The following is a 26210-nucleotide window of genomic DNA, read 5'->3' as shown; positions in this document are numbered from 1 at the left end:
AAGGTGAAATTATAAGTAAAAAAGAGTTTGGAAAATGGAAATAAATAAAATAACAGAATCATAAAGAACTTGCATTCAATGATTTAAAACTAGTTACATGAACAATTTAATATAATCAAATTCAAAAAGAGATAAAAGATTAGACCAATGAGAAAAATGCAACTAAATTACACAGTCCTAGTTGCCATAGGCCCACACAGACAGTCACTGCATTCAATGAAAAAAAAAAAATTGTTAGATGTTTTTAACTCCCTTGCAACATGTCAAGGGAGAATTATCACTTAAGATTATGCAAATTGACATTTTAATGATTGTTCAAAAATCAGATCTACAGAAACAATGGGAGAGCAGAATGAACACAAGTTGATGCATGATATAGGTTAATAGATTACAAGCAAACTCAAAATAAACCTATAATAAAGATTACAACAGGTAATCCAAATGTCCAACATTCCAAGTTCCAACAAAGCCAGCAAAGTATAACAATTAATACAGAACATAACAACAAAATAAAATGTGACATTCAAATTACATATTTAATAAGCAAAGGAAAATAGTAAACAGATTCAGTTTTTTTAGAGAATCCCTCACAGAAAATGAGAAAACGGCATTCACGGCAAATTTGGCAATTCCACTTCCACCATTTTCTACAAACACAAACACAAAGTTAATAAGGTGAAATTATAAGTAAAAAAGAGCTTAGAAAATTTAAATAAATAAAATAACAGAATCATAACCTCACATAAATGAGAAAAAAAAAAGCATTCACGGCAAATTTGGCAATTCCACTTCCACCATTTTTTACAAACACAAACACAAAGTTAATAAGGTGAAATTATAAGTAAAAAAAAGCTTGGAAAATGGAAATAAATAAAATAATATAATCATAAACTTACAGGTATTCAAGATTTTTTCTTAATGCCATGAAGTGCAATAACTCAATCTGAGCATATGAACAGTATCAATTGATAATGATGCTCTATGGGGTTCAATAACTCTACCACACGCATTGAAAGATGATTCTGAAGCAACTGTACTGATTGGAACAACCAATACATCCCGTGCCATCTTAGATAAGATGCGGTACTTTAAGGCATTGGATTTCCACCATCCCAAAGCGTCAAAGTTTACATCACTATCTTCACCATTCTCACTATCAGAAATGAATACATCTTCTTCAAGATAAACATCCAAATCAATTTTTATGGGCCGGATGATGTCATTGCTTCTAATATGTTGCCTAAACCGTGATCTACCACCAGAAACTTCCTCTGTAACAGAGGCAACTGTAGTAGTAGTAGCAATGACTTCAACAGCTGCTTGTTGTCGAATGATAGATGCATTATGGGCAGCAACATAAACCTCAAACAACTCTTTTAGAGTATTCAGCACAGCCTTTATGTTATCACCACCAACATCAAGTGGATAAATGATAGGAAAATAGAACCTAATCAACTTCATTTTGTATCTAGGATCCAACACAGTAGCTAAGGCCATCACCATATTAGATTCACCCCAATACTTATCAAATTTATCACTCATCTTAGCTGCCATTAATCTTATATATTCATTCTTATCCGCAGCCTTAATATCCACAATTTCTTTCATTCTCCACACCTTAGGTAGAAACAGATTGGATGTAGGGTAGTCACTGCCAGAGACAACATTGGTCACATCATTGAAAACAGCTAAAACTTGGTTCACATTCTCAACCTTATCCCACTGTTCAGGACTTATTACCCACAGAAAAGCCTGCTCTACTCTATGGTATCTAGGAAACACTTCCTTGAACCTAATTGCAGTCTTCAACATCAAGTAGGTGCTATTCTATCGGGTAGGAACATCTAAAATAAGTTTATTACAACCCAAGTCCAACCGCTTTGCTATATCACTAAATACATTCAACCGCCTCTAAGAAGCCACTATATACTTAATCCCCTGCCTAACAGAATCTATTATGTCCCCTATTTCTGAAAGCCCTACTTACACCAACAAATTGGTAATATGAGCACAGCACCTAACATGAAACATAAGCCCCCCAATAGGCAAACTACCCCTCAACTCAATATCATCTCTCAAAATGTCAATGGCAACAGCATTAGCACTTGCATTATCAACAGTTATTGTAAATACTTTATCCAAAATGCCCCATTCAATAAAACTGTTTCTTAAAGCTTCTGCAATAATAACACCCGAATGTGGAGGAGGTACATTACAAAAATTTAAAATCTTTTTTTGGAGTAGCCAATTAGAATCCACAAAATGGCAAGTAACCACCATATATGAAACCCTTTAGGAGGAGGTCCACATGTCAGTAGTTATGTTTACCCTATCAATCCCACTAAGAAATGTTTTCAACCTTTTCTTTTCAATGTTATAAGTGGCAATGCAATCACTTTTTACAGTGGCACGACTAATTTTTTTTCAGTATGGTGTGCAAGCCCTCATGAACTTGTTAAAAAGTTCATGCTCCATCATATTAAAGGGATATTCATATAGAAGTACCATATGGGCAGCAAGTTCTCTAACTTTCTTCTCATTGAAACTAAAGTTTGTCAAGGTCCCTAAACCATCATTGTCATCACTAGGTTCAAATGACAAAGTCTTTTGCTTCTTAAGGCTATTCAACTCCACAAACTTCACACAAGCAGTTAAATGCCTACTAAAGGTGGAGGTAGTACTAGATTTCCCTACAGAAAACAACCTCTTACACCAATTACACTGGAATTTTTTTACACCATTTATTTCAATAGAAGAAAAGTCATTCCAAACTTTTGAAGTCTTTTGCCTTTCCTTCCTTTGGAAGGCAGCTGACACACCTTCACCTTCACCCGCAACCCCAGCCCCAGCCCCATCCCCATCCTCAGATTCAACAACAACAGGAGAAACCAGATTAACATGTTCATCTGGTGTGCATTCAGTACTAGCAGACACACCAGATCCAGGAGTAGGGTCGGCAGTAAGTGAATCATCACCCAAATCAACATCATTGAATGCATTGAGTTGAAATGTATTCTCTATAACTGTTAATAATTTTGAAAATTTAAAAGCTCGGTAAATAAAATAACTAAATAAGTAATGAGAGAGCAAATGTTAAAACAGATTCATGAGTTCTAAGTTCTGACATAGCAAATAATTTTAATCAGTTAATTTTAAAAAATCAGAATCACAGATAGGCATAGCAAACATTTTAACATAACAGAAACATAGCTCTAACATAGTAGTTCATGCTAACAGAATCATAGCTCTAACATAGCAAATAATTTTAATCTATTAATTTTAAAAAATCAGAATCATAGATAGACATAGCAAACATTTTAAGATAACAGAAATATAGTTCTAACATAGCAAATAATTTTAATCTATTAATTTAAAAAAATCAGAATCATAGATAGACATAGCAAACATTTTAAGACAACAAAATCATAGTTTTAACATAGCAAATAATTTTAATCAATTAATTTTAAAAAATCTGAATCATAGATAGACATAGCAAACATTTTAACATAACAGAATCATAGTCCTAACATAGCAATTCATGTTAACAGATTTATAACGTAGCAATTGATGTTAACATAGCAACTTATAACATAGCAATTTATGTAAATATAACATAGCAATTTATAAGACAACAATTAATGAAAACAAACAGAACAAGTTTCTTTTAAAAAAAACCTGAAACTTCAAGCAAATGAAACTGTTGCAGCTTGCAAATTCAGTGAATCAGTGCTACCAGACTCCCTTAAATGATGAAATTAGCAACATTAGTTACTAGTTAGTAAATTTTTGAACAACGAAAACAGTAAAGTTAAAGGCAGAAGAGGCTCAGGAAAAAAAACTCAACTTAAAGTTAAAGATAGAAGAGGCTCTTCAGAAGTCAGAATGTTTTTTGGTTCGAATCTCGTTAGCAAGAAGCAAGCAAGAGCAAACAAATACAAACAACTCAAGTAATGTGCAAGCAAGTCTGGCATACATGATGCATCAGGTTCATACACTCAAGTATATAAGGGGGATGGATCATGTGGGGATTTGGGAATGAATAAAAAAATGGTAATCGAGTACTTGATAGCCCAGTACTCGATTTCCATTTCCATCACAGTCAGATCAAGAGCAATCATCTTTGTCTCTTCCACACCACAACCAAAAAAGTCACAGAACAGAAAAACAGTTAAAAACTAGAAAAAACACAAATAATCAAATAAAAACAATGTAAATAACATAAGAAAATGAGGATTAGGCGGCGAGATTGGACGGGCTAATAGAACTTTTCTGGTTCGCAGTAGCAGCGATTCACGCGATTGATCAAGAGAGTTTAGCTCACAAAACTTGTACGAGTGGCTAGAAAGCCATTAGATGGATATCAGATGATCTATCAACGGCACAATTGAGGATCTGAAACGAACGGGGTGTAGGTAGGGGGTTGAGAAGGATTTATTGCGAGCATTCAAGTATTCAACCAACCACGAATCCACGATGGGATACGGATTGAATGCTCCCTCTCTTCGTTTCAAACTCTCAAGTCTCTCTGATCTGCCTCTCTGGTTAGCCTAGTTACTAGCTCGTTAGGGTTCTAAGTGAAATGGAGACATGGAGAATGGAGAGAAGAAAGCAAGCGACTAACAGACCGAGCGTGAGAGGAGACTAGAGAGTTCTAGATGATTTTTAGGTTAGTTTTTTGTCAAACAAGTCCCAGCTGTTGGATCTGATTTCAATTTTAGTAATGAACGGTTGGATTTGATCCAATCTTTGTCAATTTTTCCTAGCATGCCGCGTGTCCCACTTATGCGTTTATAAGTTTTTAATCCAATACGGCCGTGTCTAATAAATTATCGTGTAACCCTTTCAGATAGTCTGTCGATTATATAGATCAAATTAGTGATTTTATGTGAGTTGTTCGATCAATTAATTCTAGCAAGCTTACTGTGCCCTGCGGAACACTAGATTACTCTCAGGTTAGGCGTGGTATCCAGTTGTCGTCCATTAGGCTGATCTAACGGCTGAAGTTTAATCGCCAAAAATTGGACGGCTGAAATACAAGTTAGACGTGTCAATCTTGATTGTCGTGCTTGCGTGAAGAAACGAGACTGGAAATTAATCCACCGCGTGCGTGAGTTGGTCAATTCGGTGCAATCTATAGTCAATATTTCATCTTGACCGTTTAATCATGTTTTTGATTTTTTGATTTATTTCAGAACGTTGGATTAGTGAGCTCATTAGACAAATCGGAGCACCAGATAACTATCACGCGTAGGTATGCGTTACAGCTGGCTTCCATTTTCTCAATCCAACAGTTCACGTTTAATCTCCAAAAAATGGACGGCTGGAAATAAATGTTGCACAATCGAGGTGTGTCAGTCTCGTTCACTGTGCGTTGCGTGCAAAAAGAGAAGGCCGGAAGTGATTCTCTGCTGCATGAATTAATTCAATCCGGTTTCATTTATGAAAAATATTTTTTTTTTACCGTTGATTATGATCTAAAACTTTTCATTTAATTTGTGACCGTTCGATTAATAAGCTCATCTTGTTATGCGGAACACCAGATACATATCTCTTCGAGGGTGGTATACAGCTGTCGTCCACTTTGCAGATCGAACGGCTATGGAATAATGCCAATTAATTGAACGGATAAGATTAATCTAGGTAAACGTTCAGATATTTTCAAAATTCAAAAAAATTGAATTATCCCGTGTGCACAATTATATGTGAGCTCGCCTCTCCGTTTTCCCATAAATGATCTAAACCGTTGATCTTTAATAAAATTTCAATCAATTCAACTACAACCGTTTATTTAAGTTAACAAGTTGTTAGTTATAGTACCCTAAAAAAAACTCTAAACGTGTGTTTGGTTTTTTTCTTTTTTTTTCCTGAAAAACGTGTGTTTGGACCAATACCATTATTTTAGAAGTATGAAAATACATTTGTTAGGAATTAATAGCATTGTTAGGAATTAATTAATACATTTGAAGATACATAACTCTAAACTAGGAAGATACGGGATACCATTATTTTACAATGGTTCTAGACTTTTAGTTTATAGGAATTAATAGCATTATTGGCATTTGTTTTACAATACTTAAAAGTTAAAAACTTTAATACTACTTAATACAATTTTTTTTTTTTAAAAAAAAATTAGTACCATATAATTTAATGTTTTTAAATAGCTTATTAATTGGACAATAGACATTAAACATTTAAACCTACAAATATACACCTATATTATACCCTTAGATCTTAATTAGTTAATTGTACACACATGACACATTGAACCTAAGATTATTAAGATTATTATTATTAGGGGAAAGTCCACATAACCCCCTCAAACTACCACTCAATTGACAATGTTCCCCCCAAACTTTCAATTGTGACAATATCTCCCCCAAACTACCAAAAATTGTCAATGTTCCCCCTAATGACGAAATTACCCTTAGTAAATTTTTTTTTTAAAAAAAAAACTAAAACTAAAACTTATAGAACAAACCTAAAACTAACAAAAAAAAAAAAAAAAAAGAAAACCAAACGAGGGCCAATTTTTTTAAAAAAAAAATCAATTTTGTAAAGAAAAATTAAAATAACTTCTTTTTTTTTTTTATAAAACTTGAAATTTTTTTTTTTTTGTTTTATAATTTTATTTAAATAAAAATTTACGTTTTAAAAATAAAATTTTCGTTTAATAAAATGAAATTTTTTGTTTTTTAAAACTATAAAAAAAATAGTTTTTTTAAAAATTAAAAATTTTTGTTTAAAAAAAATTGTTTTTTTTTTTAAATATTATCTTTAAATTAAAATTTTTCGTTTTTTAAAAAAATTAATTTTTTTTTAAAAAATTTATAGGGATATTTTTGTCTTATTGAAAAATCTATAGGGGCATTTTTGTCTTATTGCTAGTCTTAGGGGGGACATTGACAATGTTTTGGTAGTTTGGAGGGGACATTGTCACAATTGAAAGTTTGGGGGGGACATTGTCAATTGGGTGGTAGTTTGAGAGGGGTATGTGGACTTTACCCTTATTATTATTATTGAATTGGTCCAATTGGACATTGGACATTAAAAATTTAAAAACCTATAAACAATAATGTAGTATATACAATAATACAATGTTAGTTATACACCTATATAATTATACCCTTAGATCTTAATTAGTTAATTGCACACACATTGAACCTATGATTATTATTATTATTACTATTATTATTATTGGACATTGGACATTGGACATTAAACCTATAAATAATAACATAGTCTATACTCTATACAATGTTAGTTATACACTTATACTATACCCTTAAATCTTAATTAATTAATTGCACACATATTGAACCTATGAATATGATTATTATTATTATTATTATTATTATTATTACTAATAATTAATTGGACATTGGACATTGGACATTAAACCTATAAATAATAACATAGTCTATACTCTATACAATGTTAGTTATACACTTATACTATACCCTTAAATCTTAATTAATTAATTGTACACACATTGAACCTATGAATATGATTATTATTATTATTATTATTATTATTATTAACTAATTAATTGGACATTGGACATTGGACATTAAACCTATAAATAATAACATAGTCTATACTCTATACCATGTTAGTTATACACTTATACTATACCCTTAAATCTTAATTAATTAATTGTACACACATTGAACCTATGATTATTATTATTATTATTATTATTATTATTAACTAATTAATTGGACATTGGACATTGGACATTAAACCTATAAATAATAACATAGTCCATATAATCTTAGTTATACTATAGTCATAGATCTTAATTAGTTAATTGTATACATATAGAAGCTATGATTATTATTGATTAATAACATGGTTAATTTTTTTTTAGTTACATTGACGTGTGGGTCGGGTCGGGTCGGATGATAAAACGGGTCGATCTCACGAGCCCTAAACGAGTCGGGCGAGCCGGGCGATTATTGAGTTAAACGAGTCGAGCTGACGATCCCTTAACGAGCTCGGGCAATTATCAAGTTAAACGAGTTGAGCTCACGATCCCTATACAAGCTCGGGTGAGCCTGCCGATCTCGAGTTAAACGAGTCGAACTCACGAGCCCCCAGCGAGCTTAATAGAGCGAATTTTAACAATAACGAGCGAGCTTGTATAGTGTTGAGCTCGAGTTCAGGTCGAGCTTAGTCGAGCGGGTAGCGAGCGAGCTGTCGAGTGTGTCAGCTCATTTACAGCCCTAAATATGATCATATCATCTAGGTATTATCATTAGATACTTAAGAATTGTTAGATCACATGATCTAAGATTTCAGACCATATGAATTGTTAAATCTTGTTTTCTATTATTTTTTTATTTATTTATTCTATTATTTGTTAAATCATATGATCATATGATAATACTTAGATTGTCATATGATCTAAATACTTTCATTAGATACTTAGAAATTAGGATAACTATGACTCATAATGATCATACTTAGGGCCTGTTTGAGATTGCGTTTGAAGGGCCTAAAAGTGTTTTTAACTCAAAAAGTTCGTTTGAAAAAAAAAAATACTCGTTTGATAAAAAAATTAAAAGTGCTTTTAAGGGTCCAAAAAACTTAAAAATGACCAAACACACTTTTGGCAAAAGTTTAAAAATTAAGCTTTTGCCAAAATACACTTTTTAACTTAAAAGTTTTATTTCTCAAACGCAACCCTAAACAGGCACTTATTATAGATAATCTTATAATTCATATGATTCATAAATATATGATTTATAATTCATAAATAATTACAAATTAAGCTATAAGTATACAAATTAACTTTGTATTTTACGAAAGTTTTCCAATTTCAATGTTTACCAGGTCCAAATAAGCTGTAAATAAAAGTCAAAAATCTGAAACTAAGAGATTAAAGATCCATTTTGAACAAAGCCATTCTTGTTCAAACGAGAATGAGTGTCATGTTTCAGAATGATTCGATTGCAGTCCCAATCGAAGCCTAATCAAACAGAGAATGAAAAGGACTTCTAGGAAGCCGTGTTCGCAAGCCATTCGAAGGGCATTTGAACAAAAGAGCCACATAATGCTCTGATCAAAGTGTCATTTGAAGCCTATTCAATAAATTTGTGAAACCTTAGATCTTGTCCAAACGATAATAAGTTTTGCTCAAATGAGATTGTGACAAATCTTGAAAATCCTAGCTAACTTAGCCTAAAAAGTTATGTTTTGTCCCCTATTATATAAGCCTCATAAAACCCACGACTTCTAGGAGAAGACTCCGCGAAGGGAAATGGTGTGGGGAGCTCGTAGAGGGAGAAGACAGCCATGTACGTAGGAGAAAACTCCGTGAGGGAGATTGAGTTCGTGCGCTGGAAAAGAAAATGAATGGGTAAAAAGGTAATTTTAAAAACTAGGTTTGATGGATCACGTGTTGGAAGGCACCATTACTGAAATTGCACAGTGGCTAGGTGGGCACATCCCGGTTGCCAAACACCACCCTATACACCTAGAGAGTTGAGAGACATAAGAGAAGTTTAGCATTGTTTTTTTAGCCTAAACAAATTCAAAACTTCTCTTTGTTTCATCTTTGCCATTCAAACCAACAAAAAACCTACAACCATTAGAGTTATGAGTTGAAGCGGACAAAGTTCATTCAAGAAGGTGGTCTCTGGAGAAGAAAGCCATAGGTTTTCAAGCAACTGCAGTGAGAAGTGAAGTTCGCGGGGATTACAAATTAGGTCTTCAACGTTGCAAAACTTTTGTATGTAAGAAAAAAATCTATAACACGTCTTCCATAATGAGTTGGCTGGCCCGAAGTGATTTTACTTTTTCTTAAAAAGTTCCTACTTCGTTACCAAAATTCACTAACAGAAAGAAAGAAGTTTCAATACATCAAGAGGGAGGCAAAGCTGCAAGCAACCACACGAATAACACTTTGGTTGATTACAAAAAAGTTAAAATCATGCCTAAAACTGATGATAAACAAACAAAAAGACAGATCCCGCTAACTCAGTATGTTCTCTGGAACACCCCCACCTTTCAGAAAGCTTCTTGTTGTGGTATGAGAATTTGAAACCATTACACCCAATTTGCTTGTATCTCACATCTGTATTTTTCATATATATTCTCAGACAGATTCCTCATCCTCGATAGCAGCCCCATGGATACTGTTATTCCTTTAAATCTAGATATGGTGAAGGTGAGCAATGTTACCCTCTTCTCACAACAGCGCACAAAGTTGACATTGGCATCAACAGATTACTATGAGTATGGATAGAACCAGCACATCATACATATAATATCTGGCCAACATTCAGGAGACTCTCTTGAGGAACATTGAAGATGGCACTGTTTTCCCTGCATATCTTCCTAAGAAATGCATATATGTAATCAATGGCTATCTTCTTGTAGAACTTTGAATCCCTCCTAGCCTTCACTATTGAATTACCCAATATGTGCACCACCCCCACATCTCTACAACTATTCAAGAATTCTAACTCATCAATCTCAATCTGGCTGCTTGCTCGACTGTACGACCTCCTGATGGTGTTGTTTCCATGTGATGAAGAGTTAGTGAGCACAATCGAGTCCTCCAATGAGACTGTAATGCCCAAATCTGAGTGAGCTGTCTTGCCATTATCATTATTGAGGGTGTTGCTTGACTGTGCGGTTTGCTCACCATCTACACAAGACCAGTCTGAGTCTGAACACCCTTCCATCAAGGACTCATAACGGACAAACAGAAAGAGGCTATCAAAGAGCTTTTTCTCAAATTCATGATCTTTCTTATGGAGGTCTTGATAGCCATATCTTGCAACGCAACGGAACATGTGAAAATTTTTGGGTCCGATCCGCTTTACAAGGAACCTCTCTTCTTCTGGGACCTTGTGGACAGGAAGGTACTTCACACAGACGAACACAACGACAGAGTGAATTGCAGGTAGGTTGGTGATGAAGTGGGAAAAGATGTGGGGTACTCCACTTGCAAGCTCAGTGTACACAAGTCCTATCCCAGGGACGCGGACAAGTCCAAGACTGGTGCCAAGCCCAAGAATCCATGCCATGGAAACCTTACTGTGAAACTCGGTCTCAAAGCGTTTCACAGTACCATAATGCCAAACATACATGATGATAAAAAAGGCTGCTGCAATCACAAGAGGTACCCAACCACCTTGATTCACCTTCAGTAATACAGCAGAAAAGTAAGTGCACTCCACAACCAGTGATAATCCAGTGAAGATCAGCACAACTATCCAATGGCAGCGCCACACCAGTGTCATGATTAGAGTCATAAGCAATGTGGTTACCAGCATGACTATCACAACTGCTGTCCCTGTTGTGAAATAAAAAGGTGCAAAGTTAAATTCAGAATAGACAAAGTTGAACAATATTTGCCAGGTAGAATAACCCTAAAATAAAAAAAATCATCTGCTTCACATCAATCACTGGATACTACTCATATAAGAAACTGGTTCAATCTATTTGCAAAAGAAAAAAAATAATAATAATACAAGAGTAAAAGCAACAATTCTACAAATAGAAGATGTCAGTATGAGTATACAGAAATTTAATGGGATAATACAAGACATTATCAGTGAATAGGTTACATGAGAAGATAGTTGATATGAAGATGGTTAAACTTGTCATTTTCCATAAACATAGATGATGTAGATCTTCCGCCCTTTTATTGGCAGGTTTGTGGTGGTCTATTTTGATGATAGTCTCATTTATAAAACTGACCTTGATGAGCATCTTCAGCATCTGCGCGAAGTGATCATAGTGTTGCTTAGGGAGAAGTTCTTTGCTACCATAGGCAAGTGTTCATTTATGACGGATTCTGTTCTATTTCTGGGGCTATGTGGTGTCAAAAGATGGTATGTCAATGGATGAGTCAAAGGTTGCAGCCGTCAAGCAATGGGCATTACCTACGACATTGCATGGGGTGCGGAGTTTTCATGGTTTAGTGTTGTTCTATCGGCACTTCTCATTCATGACTTTAGCACTATCATGGCACCAATCACAGATTGCATTAGAGCTGGAAAATTCTCTTGGAGTGATGAGGTGACTGGCATTCGTGCGAATTAAGAAGAAGTTGAGTAACACTCTTTTTCTAACATTACCAAATTTTTCAGAACCATTTGATTTGCATTGTGATGCACTAAAGGTTGGAATTGTACTTGTTCTGAGTCAAGGTGGAAGATTGGTAGCTTCTTTCAGTTAGAAGTTGAGCGGGTCAAAGCTCAACTATAGCACTTATGACTTGGAGTTATATGCCTTGGTTCAATCCTTGAAACATTGGAGTCCGTACTTGGCAAGTTAATCTTGTATTTCGACCATAAAGTGTTGAAGCATCTTCATAGCCAGGATAAACTTTCATCCAGACATGTTGGATGGGCAGCGTATGTTCAACAATTTTCTTTTGTGATAAAGCATAAGTTTGGAGCTTTGAATAAGGTGGCAGATGTGCTTAGCAGGAACGCGACTTTATTGACCACTATGAGGACTCAGGTACTTGGGTTTAACTTATTTAAAGATTATTTATCTACTGACCCATATTTTAGCTCTATCGTGAGTGACGTAACAGCTAGGGCATCAGGATGATTGAACCATACATGACGGGTTTCTTTTCAAAGGAAATAAATTGTATGTCACTAAGGGTAGTCTTCGCTTGAAGAATATTCAAGAGCTACACAATGAAGGTCATAAGCGACGTGAAAAAACACTGAAGCTTATAGCAGATCAATTCTATTGGCCAAGCATGAGGAAAGAAGTTACGAAGTTTGTGGAGGGATGCCGGATTTGCCAAGTGTCCAAGGGTACAACCACTAATGATGGGTTGTAAATGTCACTTCCCATTCTGGATCAACAGTGGATGAACATGAGCAAGGACTTTGTTTTGAGATTACCAAGGATACAATGATAGCAACTGAACGTTGCCACGTCGAACCAAGAGGGCTCATTAGCCTAACCCAAAATACTTGGCACTTGAGAAGGACACAGCTAAGCAAGGAGCAAGAGATTATGTGGAAAAGCCAGAGAAGGTAGCAGCCCAAGGTGTCAACATGCAAGAAGTCGGTGGGCAGTAGAGTCCTAATTCTACTTTACTTTCTAGTAGTAATCCTAAGTCTAGATGTAATAGTTTTACTTCTACAATTAGGACTAGTGTTACGTCTTCAACTAGGTCTTATATTAGTCGGCTTTTAAGTAGGATAAATAAGAGGTCTTTCTAAGGAACAAAGCATTGAGAATTATTAAGCTAAAGCTTATTGGTGGTTTATCTCCAGCCCCAATTGGAGTATTTGTGGTCTCGCCTACCCGAAAGGAGCTATTATCTCTAGCATATTTCTGTTCTTTGTTGTGGGGTTCCATCATACAATGAGGTAATGACTCCATCTTTGTTGTGGTTGATAGGTTTTCTAAGATGGCTCACTTTATTGCTTGCAAGAAAACTTCCGATGCAGTGAATGTAGCCCAATTGTATTTCTCCACTTCATGGATTGCCATTGTCCATTGTTTCTGATCGAGATCTCGATATCTTAGCCATTTTTGGAGATATTTGTAGAGATTGTCCAACACTAGGCTCGATTTTAGTAGTGCCGATCATCCTTTAACCGATATGCAAACAGAGGTGGTCAACCGATCGTTGGGAGGCTTCCTTAGGAGCTTGGTTGGTGATCATCTCAAATCTTGGGATCATAAGCTATTTCAAGCTGAGTTTGCCTACAATCGATCTACAAATAGGAGCACTGGTTTTAGTCCTTTCTTTATTGCCTATGAGACTTATCCTCATGTGCCATTGGACTTAAACACTTGTTCCTAATTTGAAGAGGCCGAATGCTAAAGCTGAAGATCTTATTGTTTAGATTTAGAAAGTTCACAAAGCTACAGTTCAGAAGTTGCAAGTTTCGGTGGCCAAGTACAAGGCAAATGCCAACAAAAAGCGGCGTTTTGTGGAGTTTGATGGAGATTTTATGTGGGTTGCAGATTATGGAAAAGATAAATCTTAATGCATACTGATTTTGAAGCTTCCAAGCCATATCCAGACATCCCATGTGTTCAATGTAAACATATTGTTCCATACACGGGGAGTTTGATGTAGATCAAACGGGGTTCGACTTCATGAAGAAAATAAGAGAAGACATGCACATTCGATCGAGGCCACCGGGTGAGTTTAGGACGGACTTCCAAGGAGTCTTGGTCGATGGCTGATACCCATTCAACCGAGGTGACTTCCCGAGAGGCTCGGTTGATGGATGGTTGATGCCCATTCAACCAAGTGTTGCATCGTAACAATCTAAGATGTTCAGTCGCTAGCTGGTCGAAGCTTGTTCGACTGAGGACTTCATTTCAAAGTTCCATTCATACATGACTTTTGTACGTTCAAACACACTTTGGCAGTTTCATTTTATTTCGCTTTCCTAGTAGGGCTTGGACTTGTTTTTCTATATAAACTCACTTAGGACGGCCTTAGCCGCAATTTATGTTTATTGTTATCAGTTTTCAATAAGAAACACTCAAAGGTTAAGTTTTCTCCTATTTTGCCTCAAATCCTTGATTTCGTTCTTGGTTTTGGGAAGAGTTGTGAGTTTTGTGTTTGTTAATTCTACGGCATATTACACCACACTGCATCGGTAGTCCTTTCCATTCCATTCCTTCACTAAATATTCACATGACTCTGTATTCAGTAGTTTGGTCATAATGAGGTTTGGTCAAACTGTCAAGCTTAAGACTAATTTGAACCTTATTATCATTCCAGTACTAAACCCTCTCTAAGGAAGCATTACTTTCTATAAGGGCTTGCAAATAGAAAACCAGCTCGAACAGGAAAGTCTCTCACAACGCTGGCCCAAACTCTTTTGAACCAGCAAGAGAATATCTTGTCTGATATTTGAGCAATATAAGCAGATCTTCAACTAAACCAGGAGATTCCAAATATTTAATTATTCCATCCAGAAAATACAAACTTTATTCATTCATGTCACATCACCAGTCTGATCTCCAAACTTGTTTAGAAATCTACAAGCCCTTGGCTATGTTTGGCAAATACTTCTTCCCCTTTCTTCCAAAAAAGTCAACTTCATTTCTTCACATTGCCAAACAACTTTCTTCACTTTTCTCTCACAAAAAATTTAAAACTCATTTCACCTTTATATCACATTAATCAATTCCTTCTCCATTTTTCCTCTCAAAGCTATTTACCAAACACACCCTTATGTACCCAGCTCCTGTTTTTTTCCTTTTTTGTTTTTTCTCTCATCCCTCGTTTTCCTTGGGCACCTCATATTAGGTTTTGAATGCTTTATAATTGCCAACATTTACCCAAAGCAAACTCAATTTCCCTAATTGTTTTACTCACAATTTTAGCAACTTTATCCAGCTTACTTTTATCTTTCTTTCAGGCTAAGACTATGCTTCATATGGTATTCTAATTTTAATTTTATTGTAATGGAGTTCTTCTCAGAATTTGATCATCAACTAACAAGCAAGATGCAGAACCCCCCACAAACAACCCCACCCCAAAGGATCCACCTTAATCTGTTGATCGACAATAAATACAAAATTAATTTGGTTAAACATAACTTCTTATAATTGATCCAAACAATCAAACTGAGTAGATGGCAATCTAACGCAAGTATTTCCAGTATAAACTATTCCGATCCCACATAAGAAAGTTTTACACTAAAATAGTGGGAAACCAAATGAGTTTCGACCATACGACTAATCAAGATCCATCGTAAGATCGAAATCCATTAAATGTGTTAAAAGATCAGTATATTTCACGATCATTATAAGGGATTACTTCTATTGGTATAAGAGACGTGTATGTAAGCATGTAAGTTCAAACCTTTTAGATATATCATGCCAAATATGTTTTCTGTTTCTTTCATAACAGCAAAATGACAATGCAACTTCTTGAGTATCTTGGGCCTCAAATAAAACCAGCCTCAAGATTATGACATCATAAGAAAAATAATTCAAATGTTAAGGCTTTTATTGCATTAGAAGTGTCTGGAGAAATTTTTTTATTGAAACAACTGCAAAAAAGTATATGCCATTTAACAATAATATATTTAGCATAACTGAAAGATGGAATAAATGAACTTTGCAATATTCAACAGAGGATAGACATACCAGAAGCATTTCCAATTTGGGTTTGATTTCTGAATCCAGCTGTCACCGCAATGCAAAGAATCATAAGGATCCAATTAATATCTGGAATATATATCTGGTTAGGGAAAGTCTTTGAGGTATGTACAACTTTCACTCTTGGGAAACAGCCGAGTGCAAGGGCCTGCTTAATTAATGAAAAAGTTGCAGATATGGTGGCCTGACTTGCAACAACAGCAGCTGCAGTTGCAACTAGAAACACTGGCCAATATATGCTATCTGTAGAATGGTGAAAAATCGGCATCTGTCAGACAAACTGTTACCGCATAGAATGGAAATCATCAGTCTGAAAAAAATTATGAGGATAAATTTTATGTAATGCTTAAACCTAACTGACTTTTACTTTACATTAGTCCCATAACTTCAATCATTTACAACTATTTATGAATGCTCCACAATGATTGTGAAGCTCCTTCTGACTGATACTAGAACAACAAAATGAGCTACTGATACCATATTGTTAACAAGAAAATTTTTTCTCCAACTATCTTATTCTAATAGTTATATCACTTAATATTTTTAATCACTTTTTGTCAAACTATATTTTTTAATCTTGCCCCCTGTGAGCTAAATCTTGGCTCCGCCACTGACAATTCTAGAAACTTTTTTTTGATCAATAATGGAAAACTTTTATAAAAGCATAAGATGCCCCTAGGTACACTGGCAGTTTACAAAGGAAAATACCTAACTAGAGCGAGCAAAAAAAAAAAAAAACCCGCAAAACACCAAAACCCACAAAACAACAAAAACCTTCAAACCCGAGACCCACACGCAACACGCATCGCTAACAAACATGACCCTTGCCTTTCCCACGCCTTGAGGAGGAGAATACTTTGGAGGTGTGTGGCCACTTAATGAGACAAAAACTTGGTCTCCAAGTTTTGGTCTCTAGGTCTTACAAGCCCTGATTAAGGAGTGTTCATGTGTAGTTAGAGCCCGCACTCTTGGCCTTCAATAGACATTGAGGTCCATCAAAGGAGTATCAAAGAGCATGAAAACCAATTTTTGAAGTTGCACAATTCAAGGTATGTGATTCTTGCTTTAACTTTGTGCTTCTGTGCTTATTTTAAAAAGTTTGTGATACATGCAACATATGAGGTTTTGTTCCTATTTTCGTCTGCTACTCTTGATGTGTTTGTGATGCACATTGGTTTCCAACATTGGGCCGCCAAGTCCAAGTGCAAATATCCAAGTCATTATGGTGGCCTACTCACACAAAAACGCTAGAGGTTACATCTGTATCCAGATCACACTCTCTAGACCCTGCTTTTAAGGACAAGCATAAGGTAAATCCTTTTTTACTATCATTTTTATGATCATTATGTATCTCATCACAAGCCCTGAGAAAGAGTAATGGTGGGTTGATGGTTCAAGTTATTCTACATTCCATCTTAATAACAAGTCTCTGCATGACTTCTCAATGTCCCCATTACTCTCGGGCATAAAAACTTTAGATTTTCAAAGTTCTTTTTTTTTTTTTTTTAATTTACTTTTTATCTATTTTGGCACCACATATTAATAAGTTTCTAGAGCTATCTGCATTCATGAATTACAGACTAAAGATCATAGAACAAACCTGGAATAGAATGATAAAATGCACCCACGACATTATCTGGGTTCTTCAAAAGATATGCTGCTTGTCCAGAATAGGCTAAAAGAAGGCAAGGAAATACAATTACTGTGAAAGCAATCTGTATGGATGAAACTGGGAAATGGGATAGGTCAGCAAAAAGTGCCTCCGTTCCTGTAATAGTTCACGATTAGTCATGGGAATAAAATTCACCAGTTTTATACGCGATTTTCCTGAAATTAAATGGGAAAAATAATTTTAATTAAATCAAAAAAGAGAAAATAGATCAACTGCCAAAATAAAAAGTTTACCTGTTATACTAAGCATAATACCTCCAAGGGATGTCCAACTGTCTCTCCCTCCCCTTCTAAAGTAACGATATATACACACTGGAGAAAAAGCTTTCAAGACACTGCTATCATATCTCCAAATATTGAATATGCCAATACCTCCAATTAAGATAAACCAAACAAGCACAACTGGGGCAAATAACCAACCAACTTTATCTGTACCATAGTGTTGCATGCTAAATAAACCTACTATTATAGCAACAGCAACAAGCACAACTAAATCTGCATCACAGTAATGGTGAATGTTATAAATTGTTAGTAAACTGAAAATGTGAAAGAGCTGAAGATATAAGGAAGTAAATAAAGACAATGCTTTGACACAGGAGCATGGAGATACCATTATTTATCACCGGGTGACCCACATTTATCCCGCCAACGGCAGATAGAACTGCAAGAGATTGTATGGTTGGTTAAGCATCTTTTAAGGAGAGAACTGACAATAACAATTACCTAGTAACTTTCAAAATTTTGGCCCTTAGATATTTTCTTTATAAGTAAAAGGATTTCATTAAATACCTAAGGCCGCACCCAAGTATACAAGAGAAACACCTAAATAGAAAAAGAAAAAGGATCAAAAAAGTCATGAAAACAAGAAATGTGCAAACAATTATAAACGGCTATCTGCTAAAAAAGGGTATGGAAAAAAGGCCTTTAGCTCCACCACTGTCCTCTCACCGTCTTCAAAGCTCCGGTCATTTCTTTCGCTCCAAATGCACCACCACATCAAACAAAGCAAGATCAACTTCCACAACAAATCTTCACTTTGAGAATTACCAATCTTCTTTCTCCAACAAGCGAGGAGATCTCTCACCCGACAAGACATGACCAACGCTAAGCCGAAAAGATAAAAAATAGAGTACTATAAGTCACTAGCTATCACGCAATGGAGCAAGAGGTGGTCAACAGTTTCCCCACTCTTCTTACACATGAAGCACCAATCTATCATGATTTTCGCTTTCTTAAGTTGTCCATTTGTAAGGATCAAACCTAAAGTGGCATACCAATCAAAGAAAGTCACTCTCAAGGAGGCCATGCTCCGCCAAATACACCTCCAAGGAAATGGGTTGCTAACATGGGGGATTAAAACATTATAGAACGATTTTAAAACAAACAACCTTTTTTTGGAGGGGTTCCAACAAAGCTTGTCAGCACCATCATGTTCCAGCTTAATGGAATACAACTGTCCAAGAACAAGGAAAAGAATTCCAATTCCCAATCATGCACCGCTTTAACAAAATTAGCGTCCCACTGAGGAAAGCCATTAGAGAACTAAAGAGGATAAGCTACAGAAGCATCCTTAAGGCAGGCAGTGCTGAACAACTTTGGAAATGCTGCCTTAAGGGGTCGTTTCCCACACCACACATCTCGCCAAAATCCACCAGACTTTAAAGGAAATTGTTCTCTCGACCTCAATATGTCTTTTATATTGGATCAAGAAATCCCTTTACTAGGGACCAAATCCTTGAAGCTATGGCCAAAGTTCCAAGGTACAATATAAAATTCTTATAGAAAAAAAAAAGTTTTACATCCAGCATTTAGAATGAATGCCAAATATTGCAATGCCAAGCCCTATTTGTGCATGAGTCTACAAGGATTTCATTTCACTAGTTCTATATCCATCTGCTGAATGGAAAAGAGAACCTCCCAATATCCATCTGCTGAATGGAAAAGAGAAACTCCCAAGCTGATAGACAACAGAGTTAAACAACATAATTAAAGCACTGACATTGAAGAATTAAGGCATTCTGATGTCACATTTTGACTGTTCTAGATTTAGACTACATAATTCCTCTATCTTGTCAGGTTCTAGTAGAGTTGCTATCTAATCTTTTCAAAGCACATTTGAGTATTAAGTCTTGGTAGATAGTTTCTGGAGGTATCAATAAAAATTTATGAAAAAAAAAAAAAGTTTGGGCATGTAACTGTTGCTATATAAGGATTCAATGCTGAGCTGGATAATAAAAAGTAAAAATTCTTGAGATCTGATATTTTATTCTTATCGACTTTTTTCTTTTTTTTACAAAAAAACTTTTTGAGAAGGAAGAAATAGAGAAATGACATTTCTGAGCTCATCAAGCCTATATTGACTCATATATTTATATAGTATTAGTCTTAAATAACAAACTTTCAGAAGATATGAAATGGTTTGATCTAAGGCGTCAATTTATTTAAGACTCTGGAGCATACATGAAAACAAAACAGATTTACATATTTACTTTTGGTGAAAAGAGAAAGTGTCACCACTCATGTCTTCAAACAATTATACAAAGTAAAATATTTCACCAAGAATAATGCTACAATTACTCCCACTTCCTCACACCAATTTCCCCACACCCGTATGTGTGGCTTTTAAAACCACCATTGAATATGAGATAGATCTTTATTGGATTTTAATCAAATGGTGGTTTTAAAAGCCACCTATGGGTGTGAGGAAATGGGTGTAAAGAAGTGAGAGTAAGTGTAGCATTACTCTTTCACTAAAGAGCTGAGAATGTATCAGTACAGTGTTGCCAACAATAATGGTATTCATGACAAAGAGTTTTCTGATGTTCTTCAATTAGGCTCAATACTAGTTCAATACCAAACATGCTTTTTGACATTTTCTTTTGGCTTCCAAAAGCAAAAGTACTTCTAAGTTTACTTTAATGGTGCAATAAGAATTAACTATACTACGATCTTTTTTGTCCTCTATCAAATTATTAGTACTTCCAATCATATCTGCATAAGTACTAACAATTGCATGGGCAGACTCTGACCACCAGCCTGACTCAGTGGCAAATGCAACACTAAGTGACATTCATGTCCATTTCCTCCTAGCTGTGGACACAAGTACAGTACTGCTGAACCATGTTCTTATATTTCATTTACTTTTTGCATGATCTCAATCAGGGGTCCATTTTGTTGTAGCAAACACACACTTTGTATAACAAAGAATCTGTTCATTTGTCAATAGACTACTAATAAAGATAGAAGGGAAGATTTAATGGCCCAAGGATTCAAGCATGAAGGATACATACCTGATATGGCTGGAGTCAGGATCCCATCCCCAATCACCATGCAAGAGCCAATAAGTACGAGAACAAGAAGAGCATTTTTCTTGAATGCATTTCCCTCCAACCATCTTTTGGTTCTTGCAGCAAATGACTTTTCCGAAGGGAATACAGAACGGCTATAAGTTGTTAGCTCCTCATCAGTCCGATCTTGGTTAGGAATAATCTTTATGTTTGCATGTCGGCAAAGTAGCGAATAAAGAGCAAATGTCCCACCTGTGGTGTATAAGTTCAAGGAACTTTGTGACTCATCATCATCAAATAGGGAAATATGCCTCATCACGATGAGAGATGATGAGCATTATGCCATACCACCATTGGAAGCATGTCGTTAAAAATGTTCAAAGTACATCAGGGGATAAAGAATATTACTTTAAAAAACCATATGATATAAAAGAGCGGGAAGGACCATTTCTTATCTATCTTAACACTAAAAATTAACATAAATGATAATATTTACTAAAAAGTTAACTTGTTCATTGAACATAGATTTTTCTAGATGGCTCTTATTTCAAAAAAAAAAACTCAAAAAATTAACTACAGTAAATCTTACCTGCACAACCAGTTTGACAGAAAGCAGACAAGGAAAAACAATGTGGCAGTCTGGCAGATAACAGCAATATCAATATCGTAATCCATGTTTTTCTGTTTCTCTTTTTGTAATGGACAAGTGGTATGGTACTTCATATTAAATGAAAATATTTTTTATTTCTACATTCAATACTTTCAAACAATTCATTTTTTCAATTTCCTTTATATTCTTCCCAACCATAAACTCATAATGTACACACTCCATCCACATGATGGAATAACATTGTATTATAAGTAATCGAAATATCATTAAAAGCGAAAAGCACTATTCAGGTATACAATGGGAATATAGGAGAAATACCTAGCTAGAAGGAGAAAAAAAAAAAAAAATCATGAAAATTAAGCACTCAAGGAGCAACAAACGCAGTAGTCCAAGTATAAAGAGAAAAAGAAAAAAGGACTGAAGCTCCGCCAATGTCTCTCGCGGTCCTCAAATTTTTTTCATTTTTTTCCCTTGAAAGATACCACAAGAGGTAAGAAGGCACCATCTTCCACACAACAACACTCCAAATGATGCCTAGTTGTCCACCAGCAGATATGATTCCTCCGAAGAATGTGAAATCTAGTGCATCCTGGTTTCACTAGTTATGTGGGTGCATGTTGAAGTATTCATTATTGTACAATTGTACTTTAATATCATCAACAATGTTACTGTTAAAATTGGCTCTGAGATAAGAGTTTTCCCAAGAAAAGTGATATAAGAATTGTAAAAAATCAAATTTAACAGAAGGAGAAAAGAAAGAAATGCATGGCATCAACCTCAACATTCCTTTCACTGATGATGAATGACACCACATATAAGGCAAAAGGCCATAATAGCATCCATAAATCCCAATTGTTTGTATCATTAGATATTGAAAATTTTGTAATATTTATTGTGTCAAGTGGTTCAAAATAATACTATATAATTTTTAAAGGTTAATATGTGAATGAAATAGAATTGCAATTAGTAACTTTGTAGATAAATATTAATATACCTTGACCATTGTCATTTGCTCTACACACAATAAAAACGTATTTGAGGAGTGGAACAAGACTAAGGGAATATATAATCAATGATAAAGCTCCAATCACATCCTCTGGGTCTTCAACTCGAGCAGGAAATGTGTTGTAGAAAACATACAAGGGAGACGTGCCCAAATCTCCGTAGACTACTCCAAGGCTTTGAAATGCAAGTTGAAGAACCAATGATGCTGAAAATTTCTGAGGGAAACAATGGTGAATCAGCAAAAAGAGTAATATTACAATATATATATGGCAAACAAGACTTTAATGAGAAGAATTTATCCTACAAAATTCATGAACTCTTTTCAATTTCATTTTCTTTATCCTTAGACTAGCGATAAGCAAACAAAAATGATTAGGCATAAGAAATTAGAATAGTTCAAAGCCTTTGCAATTTGAATTTTGGGTAAGATTTTCAATTTAGGTTTGAAATAGTTCATTCCAGTAAAGTGTTTCACAGAAAGAGAGAAAGAGACAGAGAGTCTCAAAATAGGTAAATGCATCACACCTTTTCTTTGTACATGTTTCTGAGCCTCTTAGCTTCCTCTTCCATTGGCTGATCAAGCTTCTGATCCAAAATCCACACACTACTTCTTTCACCAATGGCTTCATCAGTCTGCTCTCTTGAAGCCATTTGCATCTCTGTTCAAATGATTCTTCCTTTTTCCACCAGTTAATCTCTCTGGATACGCTTTCTCAATTCTTACTGATCCGTTAAAATATTTTGTCTAAAATGAAGGCCACAAAATTTGTACATCAACCCTGCACAAAATCCAGTTCCATATCCTTAATCTCTATAACATAATATTGTAGAGAATTTAATTTTCAATTTTCATCTCTACTTTGTAAAAAAATTGAGAACAGAAGCAGAGTTCTCATGTTTTTCTTTATATCTGAGTAAGGGTTTGATACAAGATCACTCATTAAGGAAAGCTTTAACATATAGCCACATCTTAAAATACCCAGTCTATTTCATATTCTTACTACTCCCATGCAATATAATTATATGTATTAATCTAATATTTTAACTAATTTTAAGACTCCAGATGATTCTGTACATAATTTCTGCAGGTTGAACCTAAAATGGACATGGAAACAGAACAAATATCGATTCATACATTAACAGTTACAAGACCTTTGTGAAAAACAGATGAAAACTGACACTGACAGTCAATGATTTTATAGAAGTTGATGATTATGAAATGTTAAAACCAATATCGATTCTTATATTCTGCACGTTCTTCTTATAAATTGCGACAGAATACTGTGAAGATATACGTAAAGCTTCTTTTGACCACATGGGAAGTTAGGAACTGATGCAGATGGTTCTTCAGATTAATTTGTGCTTTCCTAATCTCAAAGTAGAACTATATTGATTTTGATACCCTTTAACAACGGATGACAGATGGGATCCACCGATTATCATGGAATAAAGATCACCTCAGATTGGTGATGGAAGAAGTAATCAATGTAACCAAGAGTCTATCACTTGGCGAGCTGAAGATCATAAATCAGAAATGACATAATAAACTGAAAGAAGAAAAATGAATCAACTCATGAAACATGTTTAAATTCTAAAATTTTTGAATGCTATTCAGTCTTCAGTTGAAATCCATGCTCACATTGAACTCAAAGATGAAGCCCACGAAAAACTTTTTATGAAGGACCAAAACTACAAATCATATCTAGTTCCCCAATCCAACAGATTACTGAAGTCCACTTCTATAAATTTGACAATTACTTCAAATCTATGCCTGCAATGAGCTGTTAAGTCCACCAATAAAGTTGCAACAAGTTTAAATGAACCAATACCAAAGCTTTGAACTTTAACTCAATGCAAACAAGATGAAAAAAAATAATACAGAAAAACCCATTTGCCTATCACACAGCTAGAACATCTCACATATTTCAAAGCAAAAACAGAAAAGGAGAAGAAGAAGAAGAAGGGTCATTGCTATTACTTGCTTGCTCGTCAGCATTCCCTAGTGGGTTTAGCCTGACAAGAGGCTCAAACCCAACCAATGGATCAGTAATCAAAACCCAGAAACTCAATTGAAGATAGAACAGCTCAAGAACACTACACATTTAATTCAAACCAAAAAAGGAAAAAACTTCATACCCATTCCTCATTTTTCACCTGAAAGTCCACGTGAGTTTTTAAGTCTTTCTCGTCCTCTTTTGGCCTTTAGCTCATACGGGTGTGTGGTCCTGTACGAAAAATGTTTTGGGTTTTGTGTATTTTGATTTATATGCTCATCTCCGGTGCAATGAGATCTATCATCCGAGCTGTGGGTCCTCTCTTCTTGACAGTTGGGCTCCACCTAGTCCTCTCTCCCAACTGCGTGTATTACATGCAATGCCGACAATGAAATGCGTCCAATCTTGATTCAAATATGAGAATCCTTACAATTTGTCTGTCATAATTGTACAATCCAAGTAACCCCACACCGTGAAAGTTGTGAAATTTACCTCCCTTTAAGTAGGCCCACGAGGATACAGATTTGTAGTAATAATTTGTTAAGAATAGTTAGTAATTTGAGAAAATAATATGAGAGATTCTATATGAGATTTACCCGCTCGAATAGATAATCTTACGGCCTAACATTTATTTGTGCATATACGTTTCATGTAAGTATTTTACATTACTTATTCAAATTACTAGTAGTTCAAGTAAATAATTTGTCATGAATTTCAATTCAAGGCGTATCGAGATAGGTAGACTTTATAAGCTCTCGATATGTAAAAATGTATAAACTTTGTGCAATTTGAGCAATCTAATTACAGGTGATCCTAATTTGAAGTGCAAAGCCGGAGCATAGGTCAATGATTGCCGACTTCTTAAGCCAAGTGATCCCGACACACAAACATAAATTAAGACCCTTTAATTATAAATACATGCACGCATCATACCTTCCTTCTAATAATTCTTATAAAAGAAAGAATCTTAATTACTGTAAGAGCTAGATTCGTTAGAGCTCACTGAATAATTTATTTATTTCTGGTCTCTCTTTCTCTCTCTCTCTCAAACAATGAAAGCATTTTCATTACACTAGGAAAAAAAATCATATGAATTTGTTCGTGATTTTTTATCTGACTTCAAAATGTGATATATTTTCGTCAACTTCAATTAAGAACCAAATGAAAGATGGCTTTGTATTCATGAATCAAATAGTAACTGTTGTATTACATTTATAAGGTTAATTAATAAACCCATATTTTTCTCAACATTTATTAGGTTAATTAACCAAGTAAATGTGTGCAAGACCATTATGATTGTCCCTTTTTCTCTTTTTGTTCCATATTTATTAAAAATAAAATAAAAAAATAAAAATAAAAACTATGATGGCAGCACCTCTATAATTACGATTATTCCAAATAAGTAATGACACTGCTAATGGCAGATTCAGGTTACATGCTGTTATTTTAATCAACGGTTAAGATTAATTTTTTTAAAATCTCTCTTCATTTTCTCTCTCTTATTAAAAGTTTTTAAAAGTAAGTCAATTT

At 34.9% G+C, this 26210-nt stretch overlaps 1 protein-coding gene across 6 annotated transcripts; it reads right to left on the bottom strand.

Moving 5' to 3' along the window:
- Positions 1-9847: 9847 nt before the first annotated feature.
- Positions 9848-24906, bottom strand: LOC132171025 (potassium transporter 10-like). 6 transcript variants are annotated; one of them, XM_059582223.1, is made up of 10 exons: positions 24841-24906; positions 23212-23465; positions 22676-22901; positions 21075-21323; positions 18574-18606; positions 18395-18445; positions 18019-18279; positions 17714-17881; positions 16102-16356; positions 9848-11302 (listed from the first exon to the last, which is right to left on the bottom strand). In XM_059582223.1, exons 2-10 carry the CDS (start codon positions 23341-23343, stop codon positions 10257-10259), a joined length of 2421 nt encoding a protein of 806 aa, XP_059438206.1. In that variant the 5' UTR covers positions 23344-23465; positions 24841-24906; the 3' UTR covers positions 9848-10256. The 6 variants fall into 6 exon arrangements, with proteins under 6 accessions (XP_059438206.1, XP_059438205.1, XP_059438204.1 ...); XM_059582222.1 differs by having other exon boundaries at positions 24823-24903; XM_059582221.1 differs by lacking the exon at positions 24841-24906 and adding an exon at positions 24665-24814.
- Between the last annotated feature and the right edge of the window lie 1304 nt (positions 24907-26210).

Source organism: Corylus avellana, chromosome ca2 (assembly GCF_901000735.1).
Source record: "Corylus avellana chromosome ca2, CavTom2PMs-1.0".
Taxonomy (NCBI): Eukaryota; Viridiplantae; Streptophyta; class Magnoliopsida; order Fagales; family Betulaceae; genus Corylus; species Corylus avellana.
This window is presented reverse-complemented; position numbering and strand designations above follow the sequence as displayed.